The 17,619-nt window shown below is 37.8% G+C and overlaps 1 protein-coding gene and 1 long non-coding RNA gene across 2 annotated transcripts in view; one reads left to right on the plus strand and one right to left on the minus strand.

The window, feature by feature from the left end:
- LOC103140510 (uncharacterized) overlaps nt 1-6,392 on the minus strand; it is a 134,653-nt gene extending 128,261 nt beyond the window's left edge. The window contains exon 1 of the long non-coding RNA XR_476516.2: nt 6,216-6,392. This is a non-coding gene — a long non-coding RNA (uncharacterized LOC103140510). The remainder of the gene's footprint in view (nt 1-6,215) is intronic.
- The window catches only part of LOC103140508 (cadherin-12), a 161,808-nt gene that overhangs the window by 71,775 nt on the left and 72,414 nt on the right, over nt 1-17,619 (plus strand). The window contains exons 3-4 of the mRNA XM_007555689.2: nt 9,756-10,050; nt 14,722-14,841. Of these exons, the coding sequence (XP_007555751.1) occupies nt 9,756-10,050; nt 14,722-14,841 (415 nt within the window). The remainder of the gene's footprint in view (nt 1-9,755; nt 10,051-14,721; nt 14,842-17,619) is intronic.

A 17,619-nucleotide genomic window follows, 5' to 3' on the forward strand; every position in this document is an offset into this window, starting at 1 on the left:
TAATGCATTTAGCCCCCGGGCCGGACTAAATCGTTTGGCGGGCCGGTTCCGGCCCGCGGGCCATACGTTTGACACCCCTGCTTTAATCCATTAAAGGTTTGCTCCAGGCAATGATGCTGCTTTGCACCAAGAAGGTTCTGCACCGCAAAAATACAAAATCTTAAATAATTGTTGGTCTAGTTTCTAGTGTCTGCATCTTAGTACACTTGAAATAAGACTTAAAAGTAACTTTTCAGCAAGATAGGAGATTGTTTTAAATAATAATTTCCATAATGTTGATGAAAAGGTTTTGGCTCTACTGTCAGATATTTTCAAAAGCTTCTTGCTGCAAGTGAAATAAGTGTCATATAGCGTCAGTTAGGTTTGTCTTACTTTAAGTGTGCTAAGATAAGAAACAACCAAAAGCAGTTGGTAAGGTTTTGTGTTTTTGCAGTGAGACTGAACCCCAGCCTGCAGTCGGTCGGTCTGCATGTTCTGCTCCTGGGCGGGTTCTCTCCAGCTTCCTCCCACAGTCCAAACACGACTGCTAGGTTAATGGTTACTCACAGCAGCTACCTTTAGCTACAAGTGGCACAAGTAGATTTTATATCAAATAAAAAAAAACAAGAGTCGACAGAAGGAAGTTCCCTTTATAAATGCAGATGGTCATTATGCAAATTTAGCATAAGCAACGTCAGTAGCTTTCATGGTGAGGAGCTGCCCACTTCCCACATGGATGTTTGTTGGTTTATGAGCCAATTCAGTTATGTAATTATTTGCTGCGCTCCATGATCAGTGAAAAATCTCTGACTTACAGCAGTTGAAGAGCTCGTACGTAAATATTGAATATTCCTCTGTGGCTTCATGTACCTTAATAATCAAGACGGAAAAAAAACAAACAAAAAGAAAAGCTTCCTTTGTGTTTGTCGTGAGGTTGGATCGTAACTGGAGTCTTATTACAGTTTCACACACAATCCGCTTCTTTTTTTAGCTGCCGTGTCAACAGATATGGCGCTCAGAGCATCTCACTAATTATGCTTAGAGAAAAATAAATAAAAAATAGGAAGGTCATCCTTGTCGTCCCGTCAGACAGCCGTTCTGCAACGCTTCATTTCAACTCATCTCCGTTTCCATCTTTTTGAAATCTGAACCAATAGGCTGTTCTTTTAGTTAGTGATATAATTCCAACCTCCTGTTTAAATTTTTTTCTGCCTCCCTTTGTTATTACAATAACTTGTGCTCTTTTGTTCTTTTATATTTGATTACAAAGGCTATGATTTTGCCCCTGGACCATTTGGTTCTTTATGCTTTCAACAATTGAGTGCCTCTTTATTAATGAATATTCCTTTATTTAACTGATTACCATTGTTGGCATAATGGAAATTTTAATTAATAACAGGCTGTGTTCTCTTGTAATTAATGGGCCAATGTGTCTGTCCGTTTCGTTTTGCATTTCTTCCCTCAATGTGCTGTTCTGAATCAATGCACATCTCTTGGGTGCTTGTATTGAAATACCTGAACATTTCTTTTTAATGCTAATAAATTAAAGAGGCGGCTTTTCCTCGCCTGCCAATCAAGGAGAAAAATCAAATCTCAACTTCTCCCTAATCAGAAATGATAATTTATTCAGTAACAGCCACATCTGTTAATGCAAAGTCAAATGAACAGATTTCTGATATGTGCTCTTGATTAACAGATTTTTTTTTCTTTTCCAAAGACGAGGCATAGATGTGTGACAATGAAATCACTGACGATTAAAGAGGTTATCAGAATCAAGGATAGACAAAGTTAAAAAGTGAAAGTTAAAAGGCAAACATTAACAGTTTAATTGGAGGCTAAACCTCTCAAATACATAAAGTATTAGCATTAATAATGATTTTTAGTCAGGAAAGTATCAGTACTGACTGAGATCCTGAACGGCATCAAAGGTTTCAGGCATTTTGATTTTGACCTTGGCTGAAGGTGAAGTTGAAGGGATCTGGAGTCGGTCAGTCCTCCGTTTTGATCGTTTTACCATCTTTGTGTCACGCTCAGACTGAAATGGTCTCCTAGCATGATGGATTATTGGTTTTTAGAGCATCTTTAACATTCTTGTCATTATGAACAAATATTTCATTTTTAACTTTTTCCCAGAAGGTTTCTTTAAAAGTGGCAGCAAAAAATGAAAAAGCAACCAGATCAACCAGATCTTTCCTTCTGGTGCTGAATCAACATACAGCTTTTTCAAATTGTGCCGCTTCCATATGTGGTTCAATTCAGATACATGTCTAATTGTTTTCTACACGTCTGCAGTCTGAACAGTTGTGACGTTTTATCCAGTTTTTACGTCACTCATGTGAGACGTGCAGCGTAATTCTGCACCAGATGAAGCCAGACACTGGAAATCTGGACATAAAGGCTGAAAATTATGATTATGAACTTATGAGTTGGGAGTCTGTCAGTAAAGCGCGTCACATCTCAATCCCACCACATCCAGGCTTCTCTACAGACCTGCAATCAGTGCTCCACAAAAGGTCGTTGCTATTAGTTTTGTTTCCTTCCTTCATCTCATTATGATCTCGTGACGATGCCATCGGCTTTCATTGCCGAGTTTAAAAAACAGTGTGAGTGCAGTCCTTATGACGTCCGATTCCAGCTTCGCCCATTGCTAAGTATTACAAACTCTGCTTACATGTGGTGCATTATTGTCGCCTGCTCTCTCTTGATGGATAGAGATCAACACAACAGGAGAGGAATGTGGATTTTATTTCTCCTCTGATTACTTCATGTTTGCTTATTCAGGCTTAAACAGTCATTGCGACAATGATCGTTTTCAAACTTTCAACTGGAAACACCTGTCGATAATGAACCATCACATCCTCTGATTTACCATCTCAACTTTCTGCTCATCATCAGTTTTAACTCCGACATGCTACTGGCCATCAACGAGACCGAGACCAAGGTGATAAAGTGTCAACGATTCTCTCCACGTCTAAACTGCAAAAACAAAATCAAGTATATTTGGACTAGTTTCTAGCAAATATCTGAGTCCACTTGAAATGAGGCAAAACTAGTTTACAGGTACGTTTTCAGCAACATCTAGGAGCTTCTTTTAAATCAATAATATGTTAATATTAATAAAGATGGCAGATCATTTCACTTAGCATGGGAAACATGTCCTGCAATGAGTGAAACGATCTGCAAGCAAAGTACTGACTTACAACAAATCCCTATATCTTGTGGAAAAGTCACTTCTAAGTTAGCACACTTGAAATAAGATATTTGCAGGAGAAACTGGACAAGAAAAATACTTAAGATTTTGTGTTTTTTTCTATATAATACTTGAGATGTTTTGGCAGATGCAGACACCATGAGGCAGGTTTGTTTTAATGATGAGGCATTTCTCAATCAACCCTGAGCTGCCTTTGCATGCTTTATTATATATGCTGGCAATTATCACAAACGCCTTGACAACCTTATGCAATCCAAAACAACTGCTCTGCAACATATTCTGCCGTGTCGCTTACACAGCTCATTTTCTTAGTGTGTCAAAAACAAGTTGATTCAGCCTCACAAAGCACCAGCAACACACACACATCTCACTGTAAAGCTGCCATTATTAGGTCCACCGGGAATAGGTGACAGTGAGATTGGGGATCTTGTAACACGCTGCAATCACAATTAGAAAGCGTGTCATCAAACAGGTCTAATGAAAACCAGCTTTGTGTTTTCACAGCAGCGGTTTGGCTCCTGGCGGCCCGATTTGGGCCGCTTTAAACACAGCTGTTTTCTGTGTCTGCCATCCGTCGGCGTCATGAAAAGAAATAGATCCCATTAAGACAACATTGTTGCAACAGTTCATCTGCCGCCATCATCTCTGCAGTAGGTCACAACTGAAACCACAGAGAGACGAGGGCCGCTTTGTTGCAGAAGGAAAATGTTTGTCTCGTTTCATCTGTCTAATGGGAGCGCCAAACTCATGAGATAATCTAGAGCAATTGATGCTGCGAAAGATTACGGGATTACAACAGAGAGGGGAAAAAAAAGGGATGATAAAGGAACAACTGTTGAACACAAGGCAGTTTTTCCAGCAGAAATCCCTCACTGTTGACTAGAAACTGTTCTGGAAGCTTCTGTTCCCTCAAGGAATGAAACAAAATGTAGAGCTAAAGTTTTCACCAGAACAATAAAATCATAAAGTCAATGGAAAGTTGATTGTTTACCATGAAAGTGAAACAAAACAAAAAACAGACCCTTGTGGAGTTTTAGGGTTTTCATACAAAAGTGATCAGATATTTACCAAAAGTCGTTAATAATGTAACAAGAAAAAGGAGCCACGTGTGAAACTATGTTCACTTTTACTGTTTTTATTGGCTTTAACTGCAAAAGTAACATCAGGATGCTGTACTGCATTAGCAAATCATCAAATCTGACTTATTTAATAGGTTTTTGATCATTTTCTGCTTTCCAGCAGTCAGGTGTGTTTGCACAATGTCAAAATGGAAAGACATCAAAAATAACGAGCTTAGAGAAGCAACTGTTAAGATCCAACAATCTGGGAGGGGTTAAAAGTTCATCAAGGGATATCAGCAATACCAACACACCTCCCAAGAGAAATCATCATGGAGGCAGCAAGGTTTATCTGGAATATTTTGATTCACTAAAGTTATTTATAAAGGAATGATGTGTGGCCAGATTTTAATCCGTTGTGTTTTGCTTTTGTCAGAACAAACCATTTCGCCCCCTAGTGCCAAACTCACAAGTTTGTTTGGTTGCATTTACCCAGAATGCCCTGCATTATTGTTCACTTCCTGTTTTTGGAGCAATCTCAGGTCTGCTTGGTGTTCACATTCAAACTGCACCAGAGTTCACTTCAACTGAGCTGAGGCTTTTAGACAGGCAAATAAACTAGAGTTTAATTAAAGCAAACCAAACTGGGTTGGTGTAAATACATGTTAAACATTAAAGCTCATGACAGGGAAAATAGGAAAAAGGACGAAACAAGTAGCTTATCTGGAAGTAGAAAGCTTTGGTCGGAGTCATTTGGACATGAAAACTAAGCAGAGATTTTCCCCATAATGTACAACAATAATGTTGACAGCATAAAACACAGAACTTCAGCAGAAACTGTCAGGCACAGTGGTTAAGATCTGATTTCACATGCCTGAGTCAAACATAACCTGAAGCTTTGCTCAAACCTGGTCATCAACAAGACGACGATCTCAAACACAGCAGCAGATCCACAGCAGAACGGATGGAAAAGACAGAAAAGTCCAGAGAAAGTAATGTTTTCTAACCTAAATGAAGCAATATTGGTAAGAAATGTTGATCAAAACATGATCACAAGGCCAAAGAGACCAAAAAAGTTAAAAGATGATGAAATCAGGTTGTTCAGTTTGGTTCTGTGTTGTCCTGTTCTTAACTTTTCACCAATGTTTCAGGTAGTTTGGCTTTTCAAACTTGAAATGAGATTACAGTCATTTTAGAACCTGATGATTTTTAATGTTTTGTTGCACAAATTAGCATTTCCAGACCCGGAAGACCATTTCAGACAAATATAATGGCTCATAAACTTTGCAGCTCAACTTATAATTTGTGATAATACAGCTTAGAGATTTAAGAGATACTTAAAACAAGTGTGAGATGAAATAAATATATATAAAAAAGAACATTTCTAAAGTCTTACAACAATCTAAATAAGCATTGCATGGAAGGCATTTAAAAATCATCAGTGCAGAAAATAATCCATCTTATTATGAGCAAAACGTCTACCACTTCCCATTAAATATTTACCACTCAAGTCAAATCCTTTCACTAGTGTCAGAGAAATCACAAAAACACATCTATTGCCAACACATGAAGATAAAACCCCTGGCGGATCAGAGATGATTAATAATTACTAAGCCACACTCACATTTAAGGGAAAAACACACAGCGACTTATAATTTTTAAATCATTGCAGCTCAAAGCGTTTAACCAATTTGTCATCATGACATCCCAACAAAAACATATCTGCATAACTCAAGGAGACAAATTCCACAACAAATGCCAAAGCTTGTAGGAACAAAAATGCATATAAATAATCTATTAAGGCCCAGTCAATGCAAACCGGCACAAAAGAAAGCAGGACTAACAGAAGCAAGCGCATAATGAAAGCCAACTCAGGAATAATGAGCACAATAGGCAGCTTTTGTACCAAACAGAGCAGAGGGGACAGAAAAGGAAAACAGAGCCAGCAGAGGAAAATCAGCTCCTACCTTTCTGCAGTCATTCTGCAGTTTTTTGGTTTTAATCCATCCTGTAACTCAACCAAAGTCCAAAATCTTCACCTTTTTCTATTCCAAACACATGGAGCTCTTGAGATTGTGTGATTGCTGCTTCCTTTCTTCTTTGATGCTTTCTGTTCCCTTCACTAGTTATCACACCTGCTTCCTGTCACTCATCAGCTCTCTCAACAGATTCAGGTAGAAGCTTCCCTTTGGCAAGACTAAATTAGAGAGGAAATGTGGAAAAAACATAACATAAAATGTCTGATTTCTTTTACCAAGACTGAAGAATTTCAGTTTTTACTTCAAATTCAAATGTATTTATATAGTACTTTTAAAAACAGGTTAAAACTGCACCAAAGTGCTGTACAGAAAGAATAACACAACAGAATAAATTTATGAAAATAAATAATAAAAATAAGTAAATAAAATAAATAAAACATCACAACAGAAAAGTTACAGTATCAGACCAACTAGTAAAAATAATTTTCTTAAAAGGAAACTAAAGGAAAACTTCCAGGAGTAAAAGTGAGAAATTGATTTTAATCCAATCACAAACAAAATTTCACTAATTTTTACAAAAGTTTTTACAAAAAATATGCAGAGCACCAAAACCTTTTAATTTTTTTTTATCATATTTTTACATTTTATTTTAGATTTGCATGCATTTCGCTGTTTTGATGTAAATGGTAAAAATATTTTCCACCTGCTCCTTTTTGGAAAATTATTGGTTTGTTAAATATTTAGTTGTAAATTTACCTAAATAAAGTTAATCTGAATCTGACTTTTGCCAGGTACTGCATTTTGAAAAGAACTTAGTCTGCTTTAATTTGGTGATTCATCATAATTATGATTTTTTCCCCCCCACAGAAATTCTGACTTTAATTTTCTGAGAAAAAAGTCAGAATTCTCAGATTAAAGTCATAAAATGTGTTTTTTCCCATAGCTCTACTTCTCTCCCGTACAGGAGCGGCATCACTCAGATACTGGTATTTTGGGGGGTAACAAAAATAAAAAAAAGCAATCTAAAGTGTTAGTCCAATTAATTTTTTGCCTATGCATTTAATTTTTGAGTAATTTTGTGAATCTCTAATTGAATTGCGGTGGAGGAGGAGAACATATCAGTCAAATTAGCCGTACATGAGAAAACCTAATCTCCATCACGTCCTCGTCCTCCTGGGAGAAATGTTTTGGGGTCTCGTTATCACCCAACATCGGTCATGTACTAAGAATAATAGTCTATCATTTGAATAGCAATGGGAAATGCACCAATGGGTAACAGCATTATAATGCCATGCTATGCTTCTGTGAACTTGGCAATTTGCTCTGAATCACCAATTACTCCCAGTGTGTTGGTGCCTTTTTATTTTTGTCTGTGTGTCTGTTGGATCTGCTGTAACCTACAGAAAATCTACAGCCACAGCTCATATTTCTTCCTGTCGTCACGGCCATGGCAGTTAGCAACGGCGTAGCGGGAATCCATCGACTCATTAGGAGAATGCATAAATAGAAAAGCTGAGGTCGGGGAAATTATAGGTTCAATAGATCAGAAGAAAAGTAGAATCAGAGAAGCTTAATTCAATCTTTTGAAACATCAACCGTGAAAGGCCGTATTTTAGAAGCCAGTAATGCATTTCAGCTAAAACTTCTTCTTCTGTGGTTGTTGAAAAGTTTATTTAAAAACTAAGAAACGATTAATATATACACAAAGGTTTTAGCTTCTGGGTTAAAATCTGCTGAAAGTAGATAATGAAAGTATTTTATCCAATGAATTCATAAAACAGAAAGTATGTCCAACAAGATGCAGGTTTGAAAATGGCTGACAGTTAATTCCCTCACTAAACATCCTCTTGATGATGTCTGGTTTCAAGATAAACTTTAACCTCTTCCCAACTTGATTGGTCACAGTTTTAGTAGTTTTAAACTTGTGCTTTTTTAGGGGAATAATTGTTATTGTGTAGCATATTTTTTAAAAACTAATTAAGCTCACAGTTACTTACTGAAATAGAAAAATAAATGCTCCAGTTCCTTTTATTTATTGGAATTTATTCATTGGTTGTCCTGCTAAAACAACCAAAGAATCCAGTGTCAAGTTAATGTTAGCTTACAAATATTCTTTGGAAAACCAACTTACAAGGATATGAGTTTGATCTCTCACACAGATTTAATTTTAACTACATTAAAGTTGTAACACAACAAGATGCAAAAGTAACATAATACACAAATTGTTGCCTGGTCAAACACAAGCATAACTGAAAAAGCTTATTTTTAAGAAGCCAAATGTAATGGAAAATGTTTCCTGTTTCCACAAGACAACACTTAAGCTAGTAGCTTGGAGTTGTGACTATTTATCTTTTATTTTCTCCCGGTTTACAACTTCCATTCAGTCAGGCTTGTGGAAACTCCATCTCACTGACAAAGTGAGAGAAAAATCCATAGTCCTCTGAGGTAATCACACTGCATTACAGCCTGTAAATATTTAAAAGGCTCTGAATATCATAGCTGCTTTCTGCCATAAAGTAAACATAACTATGTCAATAGGGTTTTCTTGTGCCGAATGTGTTTTGTGTTTGTCAGAAGGGGAAAAAAATTGCTTCCATCGACCTGCGTCTGTATTAGCAAATATGCTTTCTGCCTGGATATGTTGAAAATGCTGGAGCTCTGTTCTGATCTGCACACGCTCATCTGAAGCCTCATATTTTAGATTAATTTGGGAAATATGAATGTTTGTATGTTGACGCTGCAAAAATGCAACATTTTACCAAGTAATGTTAGTTTAGTTTCCAGTGCAAATTTCTTATTACACTTGAAATAAGATAAAACTAACTTATAAGTTACTTTTTAGCAAGATATTTGAGCTTGTTTTAAGTAAACAATTTCTTAACATTGATAAAACAAAGCACCATTGGCAGATTTATTAACTTTTTTCTCTTGTCATAATCACTTTCTTAAAAATCTAAACAGAGGAATTACTGACTTAAAACAAGCTGCTGTGTCTTGCTGAAAACTGAACAGATTAAAATCTGTGTTTGCTTCTGGAAAGTGCAGCTTAACATGATGTTTATAAGAGATACGGCGAAGCCCAAATAATCCCTCCAAATAATCAATTATAAACTGTTTTATGTAGGTGTTGATCTGGTGTTTTTTTTTCTGTTTGATGTTTGCTTCCTAAAGTTAAACTCCCATTGGTCTATTATAAGAAAAGAGTTCTGAGTTCTTCTTAAACTGTAATGGGTCTTAAGTTGTTGAAGGATAATTGCAGTGAGATGATTCATTATTTATGAAAGATTTCACGTCGTTAATCTGCAGAATGTTCTGAGCGCCTGATCATTTTCCTTTTCGCCTGACTTGGTGTTTTGCAGATCTTCACAGAGAGCTGAGTGAACTCTTTGATGTGCAGTCAGTTTCCTTGACTGTCATTGTGAAATAGTTCTCCTTGACAGCTCTTCCCCGGTGTTTTCATTGAATCATTATCTGTGTCAATGTTTGCACTCAGCCTCTTTTTTTCCCCTCCCCTCTTTTGTCTCACAGCTCCACACTGACCTCGATAAGGGGGACAGTTCGGTGAAGTACACCCTCTCGGGGGAAGGTGCTGGCTCCATTTTCACAATTGACCAAACTACGGGGGACATCCATGCCTTAAGGAGCCTTGACAGGGAGGAGAAGCCTTACTACACCCTGCGGGCTCAGGCTGTGGACATCGACACCAATATCCCCCTGGAGCCGGAATCGGAGTTTGTCATCAAGGTCCAAGATATCAATGACAATGAACCAAAATTCCTGGAGGGACCTTACACAGCCAGCGTACCCGAGATGTCACCAGTCGGTAAGAGAGCATGCAGAGCCCTAACATAACTGCAGTACACTTCAGATTGACGACCAGAATTGGCCACAGGCTCTGGCTTCTGTGGCGTTTAACAATCATGCAGCACAGAGGAAGAAACACGATAAAGTAAAGTTCTGTTAATCTACATATTATACTGTAAATAGAGGAGTTGATAGTTCAAACTGTTGAGGAAGTAAAGAAAACAAGGAGCTTCAGTTGTGACATCTAGAAATTACTGATCAGGTCTGAAATCTGGGTGTGTTGAGCCACAATACATTAAAGATCTGCTGTTGTCCTAATTGTCCTATTTACGTCAGGTTTGGGCCCAGAACTAAAGTTAATCGGTTGAGTTGGATCAGGTTTGGGTTGGGTTGTATTTTTATTTTTTTATTTTTTGGCCCAATCTAAATTCTACTTTGCAAGGGAAACTTTTCTTTCTCTTTGAGAAATAGTAAAAAAAAAAACAAAACAAGTTCAGCTTGAGAGCAGAATGGCTACAACCAGCGGGGTAACGCTGCTCCACCTAACAGATTTTGACATTTCAGAGAACCATTTTATTCCTGGTGTGCCCTTAGTACATTTCACAGCTTTGTCTTTACACTTCCCTTGGGGGGAGGGGTGGCAGATCAAGGTAATTCGCTGGGAGAATGGTTTTCTCTTGATGTGAATCACAATGAAGCCCTCAAAACTTCAAATTCAGCAGTCCCGGGGAAAGGATGGGTAGAAAGCAGGGAAAACACGGAGCAGGCTTGGCGGGCTCCCTGAATCAAAGGCAGCTCTGTAATGTTTACCGTAGGACGGAGGCTTTCAAGTTCGTCAAAAAAACATGCCCATGAAAGAGAAGTGAAGAGATCAGTTAGAGAAATAAAAGATTTGATCTGGGTTATCATACAATGTCTTTATCCAGCTTAATTTATGTAGCAGTCATAGAAAATTACATTCCACAATGTTACAATATTTACTATTTAGGCCTTGGTAATTAATAAAGTCTTGCCAATAACCTTTAATCTGAAACATAATCTGTCCCGCTTCACCTCATACCAGATAGTCCAGTAGAACTGATTTGATTTGAGGCCAAAATTGTAACATCTGTTATGTTTTCAGCTGCTGTGGTTCTCTTTCACACTGCACTGTCAAATGATCCAAACCCTTTGAAAAAACTGTTCCCCTCCTGGCCTGTGGTGGTGCTGCACCAAGAACCACTGAAGGAAACGACACAAAAACCTCTGAAGACACTGAACGCAGCTTCCTTCTTCATCATAAAATGTAAACAAAAATGGAGTTTCGATAAAAGACCACGAGTCATTTCTCCTGCTAGCGACAGATTAGCATTTGTTTTGGTTGAATTTACCATGAATAATTTGGAGTCATGTTCTGCAGAAACATCCATAAATACAAAACCACCCATAGGTAAGTTTAACATTTAACTCTGTTATAAATCAGGCACTTTGGTGACAGACAACATAAATAAAAAGCATAAAATATGAGCCAAAAGTTGTCCGTACTGAGATGCAGCCATCATTTGAAAATGCAAAGTCATTGAATTAAATTGTAGTGAAGTGTTCAGAGGGTAATGAATTGCCAGCCTGTTGTGTTTATTACCAAACACACAAACAAAAACGCCTCACTAAATGTCCTAAAGAGACCAAGAGCTGCTAGGCAGAAATTTGCTTCAGTGGCTGGTACGTTAGTAAATGCAGCAAACATTTAGCCAAGCAACAAATCTTTCCATAATCCCTTGTCAATAAATAGTTTATCCCTGAATCATTTAGGGAATGAGGCAGATTAAAAACACTATTTCAGGGAGGTGTAATTACTGCAAAATGAAGTCTTATGCTTAATCAATTTGTTTCTTCCACTGCCTTTATACAAACTTCCACTTTAGGTTGTTAATGTGTTTTTTTTTTAACATCAGACTCATGAATTTTCCTGCAAAAAACTCCTTCTCGTAATCGGATCAGTCTTTAGATAGATGCAATTCTTATCTCCCAGCCTCATGCTTAAATATAAAGCATGCATACATTGTGCAGCCTGCGACATTAATTGCTTTCCTTTACACCACTGCATTAATCTGGAGTAATACGCTGTTTGATGAAGTTGGATGGTTTAAGAATTTGAACCGTTTTTTTCAATGTGTTCTCATTCAGGCATTTGATTTTCCTTCTTCCTCCAAATTGAAATCCATTTTACTGGTTTATAGCCTCACACTTATGTAAAAGCTGTTACCTTTGTTGCATGGGAATGTGTAGGAGTCAGAGGCGCTCGGAGGCTTTCAAACTTTCAGCTCATACAGGCTGCCGAGGCTCTGCTCTCTTTGCATTAGCAGGAAACGTGTTATCTCATCTGCTCTGCACACATGTTTAGCACAGCCCTTCTACAGCATTTCTAATCAGCCATCTTTCAGGAACGCTAATCTCTCTCTCTCTCACTTCACCTGATATTTTAATTCAACCACAGACTAAAAAAAACAAACAAATAAAACCATTTAATATACAGCGAGTTCTTTACAGGCATCAAGCAGCGTAGAAAATGACCAAGTTAAGTGCCAGCCCTCCGGTCAGTGCCTCTTGATCATAAAAAGCATCCCACACATCCTGCAATTTTCGTCTTCATCCAGTATATTTTTACACCGCCCAGATGGGGGGGGGGGAGTCATTCTGAGCAATCTGCTTGTGTTGTGGAGCTAGAAAACCTGAATCTGTTGAATTTTAGCAAATGCTTAGAACTGTTTTTCGCCAAATAGAAAAAAGCAGATCAACGAATCTTCATGATTGTAATCACACACCCATTGTTGTTTCTCGCTTCTTGACTCAAATCATTGTTTTTTTTGTCTCTTTTCCTGGGAGCTTAAGGCAAATATTACTTGCTGATAAGCTTTTTGCCAATTTCCACTTGCATTTTTTGACCGTTGCGTCATTGGAAGATTGGGAAAAAAGCAACATGGCCAGGTGAGATCAAAACTGAGATCCAGAAATCCAAAATCAAACCTCAAGAACAATATCTCTACTGTGAAGCACGGAGGGGAAAAGTAGGAAACAGTAAAGATGGGCAAAATCCACAGTGAAGACAGAAGAAGTGGCCAAAGATGGCATTAAGGTCATGGAGCGGCCTAGTTAAACTCCCGAACCCAGTCCTATAGAAAAGCCATAGCTTTAAGTTAAGGACTCAGGAAAACTAAAGGATTTAGAGTTTTTTTGTAAAAAAGGAGTCAAAATCTCAGCTTACATGTCAAATCCTGGTGACCAACTATAGAAAACATGTCGACGCTTTTATTCATCAAGATCTCAGTTGTAGGGGATCAAATATTTATTTGACCTGCAAACCAATTATTTATCAATTATTTAGTGCATTTTTTCTGAATTTTTTTAAATAAAGTGTCTTGCCTGAGGACACAACAACAGAGTCAGAGAGCGATGGATCAAACCGGCAACCCAACGATTATGGGACGAACTCCAATACTGGAAACTATCAAACTGCAGCTCCGTCCTGGAGAAGTCCGTTTGGATTTCTGGCAAAGAAACAACACAGTTTTTATTTGGTGCAGTGGAAACATCAAACAAGCATAATTTAGCAGAAATGCTCTTGTGGGAAACAGCTTGTGTCAATTAGGGATGTTGAAGCTGATCTGGTAGCTAATTCTACTCCATTCGAATGAAATGATGAATTGTTGACATAACAAGGACCCCGACGGGGTTAGAGCTGCCAAAAACTGTACTGAACTTAGAACAGAACTGCTTCAATATAATTTTACTCAAGTAAAAGTTAAAAAATATCCTTAGAAAAAGGATTGAAGTAAGACAAAAAATGTATTTGGTAAAAAAAAAAAAAGCTTCTGAAGTAACAAAACATCTGATTGCATCGTTACAAAATATGTAATTACACAAAAAACTAAATTTTTGGAGAATAAAATAATAATAGAAAATAAGGCAAACAAATAAAATAATGACAAAATAACAAATTCAAGCAGAAGGAAATATTTCCAAATTGTTCTTACTATATAAAACTTTTGACAGCATGGTACGTTAGAACATATACTGTATCCTTACTGTATCTTCACTTGACCAGCAGATAGAAAATAACATTAAAATGATGAATATGGTGCAAATTTGACTCAAAAATTAGTAGAAGTAATATTACTCAAGTATTAAGTAAATGTTGCCAGTTGCTACCCACCTTTCCCAGCACTCAATGTGCCTAGAAAAAGAAGAAAATTTGGGATATATTTTTGGGAATATCTTTATGAATTCATCTATTTTCCCCAGGACAAAAATATATAAGCAGTTGAGTTAAACCCAACACTTATCACTAAGTGATTAGTGTTGCTTCAGGAGACTGGAAGGCTGTTCCTGACTCTGCTCTTTGTTTTCTTAATGGGAGCATTGTTCAGTGAAGTGTTTGAACCAGAACTTTTTCCCATCACATTTTTACGGCTGCTTTGTAAAGCTACAAACATGCAAATGCAACCAAACAACAGGGGCGCTAAATATTGTCCCTCATTCCACTCCAGCAGCTTCAGCTGCAGCTTTCTCACCAGTGACTCAACACTCATTAGGCGTCAGGTGAGATCCTTTGTTAGGCTGATGAACTTCAAACGAATCTGGATGCTGGTCTCATGAGGAAACAGATTAATTCAAGGTCGGTTTGTGTTTTTCCCTCCGCTCTTTTCCGCAGGGACCTACGTGACACAAGTAACAGCCACAGACGCGGATGACCCAACCTATGGAAACAGTGCCAGAGTTGTGTACAGCATCCTTCATGGTCAGCCATACTTCTCTGTTGACCCCAAAACAGGTAAGCTAAATAGCTTTCTTCCCACGTCTCGTATGTGTCAGAAATTTGAATAATTAAATTCTAGAGGTGACTTTTGTGAAGAACTATCACAGTGAGATCAGCTACTCTTCTGTTAAAGGTGACCTATTAGGCTTCTGTGAAGATAGTAGGACAGATCTATGGGCTACATGAAACAGGATCNTGCTGCTTTGCACCAAGAAGGTTCTGCACCGCAAAAATACAAAATCTTAAATAATTGTTGGTCTAGTTTCTAGTGTCTGCATCTTAGTACACTTGAAATAAGACTTAAAAGTAACTTTTCAGCAAGATAGGAGATTGTTTTAAGTAATCATTTCCATAATGTTGATGAAAAGGTTTTGGCTCTACTGTCAGATATTTTCAAAAGCTTCTTGCTGCAAGTGAAATAAGTGTCATATAGCGTCAGTTAGGTTTGTCTTACTTTAAGTGTGCTAAGATAAGAAACAACCAAAAGCAGTTGGTAAGGTTTTGTGTTTTTGCAGTGAGACTGAACCCCAGCCTGCAGTCGGTCGGTCTGCATGTTCTGCTCCTGGGCGGGTTCTCTCCAGCTTCCTCCCACAGTCCAAACACGACTGCTAGGTTAATGGTTACTCACAGCAGCTACCTTTAGCTACAAGTGGCACAAGTAGATTTTATATCAAATAAAAAAAAACAAGAGTCGACAGAAGGAAGTTCCCTTTATAAATGCAGATGGTCATTATGCAAATTTAGCATAAGCAACGTCAGTAGCTTTCATGGTGAGGAGCTGCCCACTTCCCACATGGATGTTTGTTGGTTTATGAGCCAATTCAGTTATGTAATTATTTGCTGCGCTCCATGATCAGTGAAAAATCTCTGACTTACAGCAGTTGAAGAGCTCGTACGTAAATATTGAATATTCCTCTGTGGCTTCATGTACCTTAATAATCAAGACGGAAAAAAAACAAACAAAAAGAAAAGCTTCCTCCGTGTTTGTCGTGAGGTTGGAGTCTTATTACAGTTTCACACACAATCTGCTTCTTTTTTTAGCTGCCGTGTCAACAGATATGGCGCTCAGAGCATCTCACTAATTATGCTTAGAGAAAAATAAATAAAAAATAGGAAGGTCATCCTTGTCGTCCCGTCAGACAGCCGTTCTGCAACGCTTCATTTCAACTCATCTCCGTTTCCATCTTTTTGAAATCTGAACCAATAGGCTGTTCTTTTAGTTAGTGATATAATTCCAACCTCCTGTTTAAATTTTTTTCTGCCTCCCTTTGTTATTACAATAACTTGTGCTCTTTTGTTCTTTTATATTTGATTACAAAGGCTATGATTTTGCCCCTGGACCATTTGGTTCTTTATGCTTTTAACAATTGAGTGCCTCTTTATTAATGAATATTCCTTTATTTAACTGATTACCATTGTTGGCATAATGGAAATTTTAATTAATAACAGGCTGTGTTCTCTTGTAATTAATGGGCCAATGTGTCTGTCCGTTTCGTTTTGCATTTCTTCCCTCAATGTGCTGTTCTGAATCAATGCACATCTCTTGGGTGCTTGTATTCAAATACCTGAACATTTCTTTTTAATGCTAATAAATTAAAGAGGCGGCTTTTCCTCGCCTGCCAATCAAGGAGAAAAATCAAATCTCAACTTCTCCCTAATCAGAAATGATAATTTATTCAGTAACAGCCACATCTGTTAATGCAAAGTCAAATGAACAGATTTCTGATATGTGCTCTTGATTAACAGATTTTTTTTCTTTCCCAAAGACAAGGCATAGATGTGTGACAATGAAATCACTGACGATTAAAGAGGTTATCAGAATCAAGGATAGACAAAGTTAAAAAGTGAAAGTTAAAAGGCAAACATTAACAGTTTAATTGGAGGCTAAACCTCTCAAATACATAAAGTATTAGCATTAATAATGATTTTTAGTCAGGAAAGTATCAGTACTGACTGAGATCCTGAACGGCATCAAAGGTTTCAGGCATTTTGATTTTGACCTTGGCTGAAGGTGAAGCTGAAGGAGTCTGGAGTCAGTCAGTCCTCCATTTTTATCGTTTTACCATCTTTGTGTCACGCTCAGAGTGAAATAGTCTCCTAGCATGACGGATTATTGGTTTTTAGAGCATCTTTAACATTCTTGTCATTATGAACAAATATTTCATTTTTAACTTTTTCCCAGAAGGTTTCTTTAAAAGTGGCAGCAAAAAATGAAAAAGCAACCAGATCAACCAGATCTTTCCTTCTGGTGCTGAATCAACATACAGCTTTTTCAAATTGTGCCGCTTCCATATGTGGTTCAATACACATCTAATTGTTTTCTACACGTCTGCAGTCTGAACAGTTGTGACGTTTTATCCAGTTTTTACGTCACTCATGTGAGACGTGCAGCGTAATTCTGCACCAGATGAAGCCAGACACTGGAAATCTGGACATAAAGGCTGAAAATTATGATTATGAACTTATGAGTTGGGAGTCTGTCAGTAAAGCGCGTCACATCTCAATCCCACCACATCCAGGCTTCTCTACAGACCTGCAATCAGTGCTCCACAAAAGGTCGTTGCTATTAGTTTTGTTTCCTTCCTTCATCTCATTATGACCTCGTGACGATGCCATCGGCTTTCATTGCCGAGTTTAAAAAACAGTGTGAGTGCAGTCCTTATGACGTCCGATTCCAGCTTCGCCCATTGCTAAGTATTACAAACTCTGCTTACATGTGGTGCATTATTGTCGCCTGCTCTCTCTTGATGGATAGAGATCAACACAACAGGAGAGGAATGTGGATTTTATTTC

The sequence above is a fragment of the Poecilia formosa genome, unplaced genomic scaffold (genome assembly GCF_000485575.1).
Source record: "Poecilia formosa unplaced genomic scaffold, Poecilia_formosa-5.1.2 Scaffold72, whole genome shotgun sequence".
In the NCBI taxonomy this organism is placed as follows: Eukaryota; Metazoa; Chordata; class Actinopteri; order Cyprinodontiformes; family Poeciliidae; genus Poecilia; species Poecilia formosa.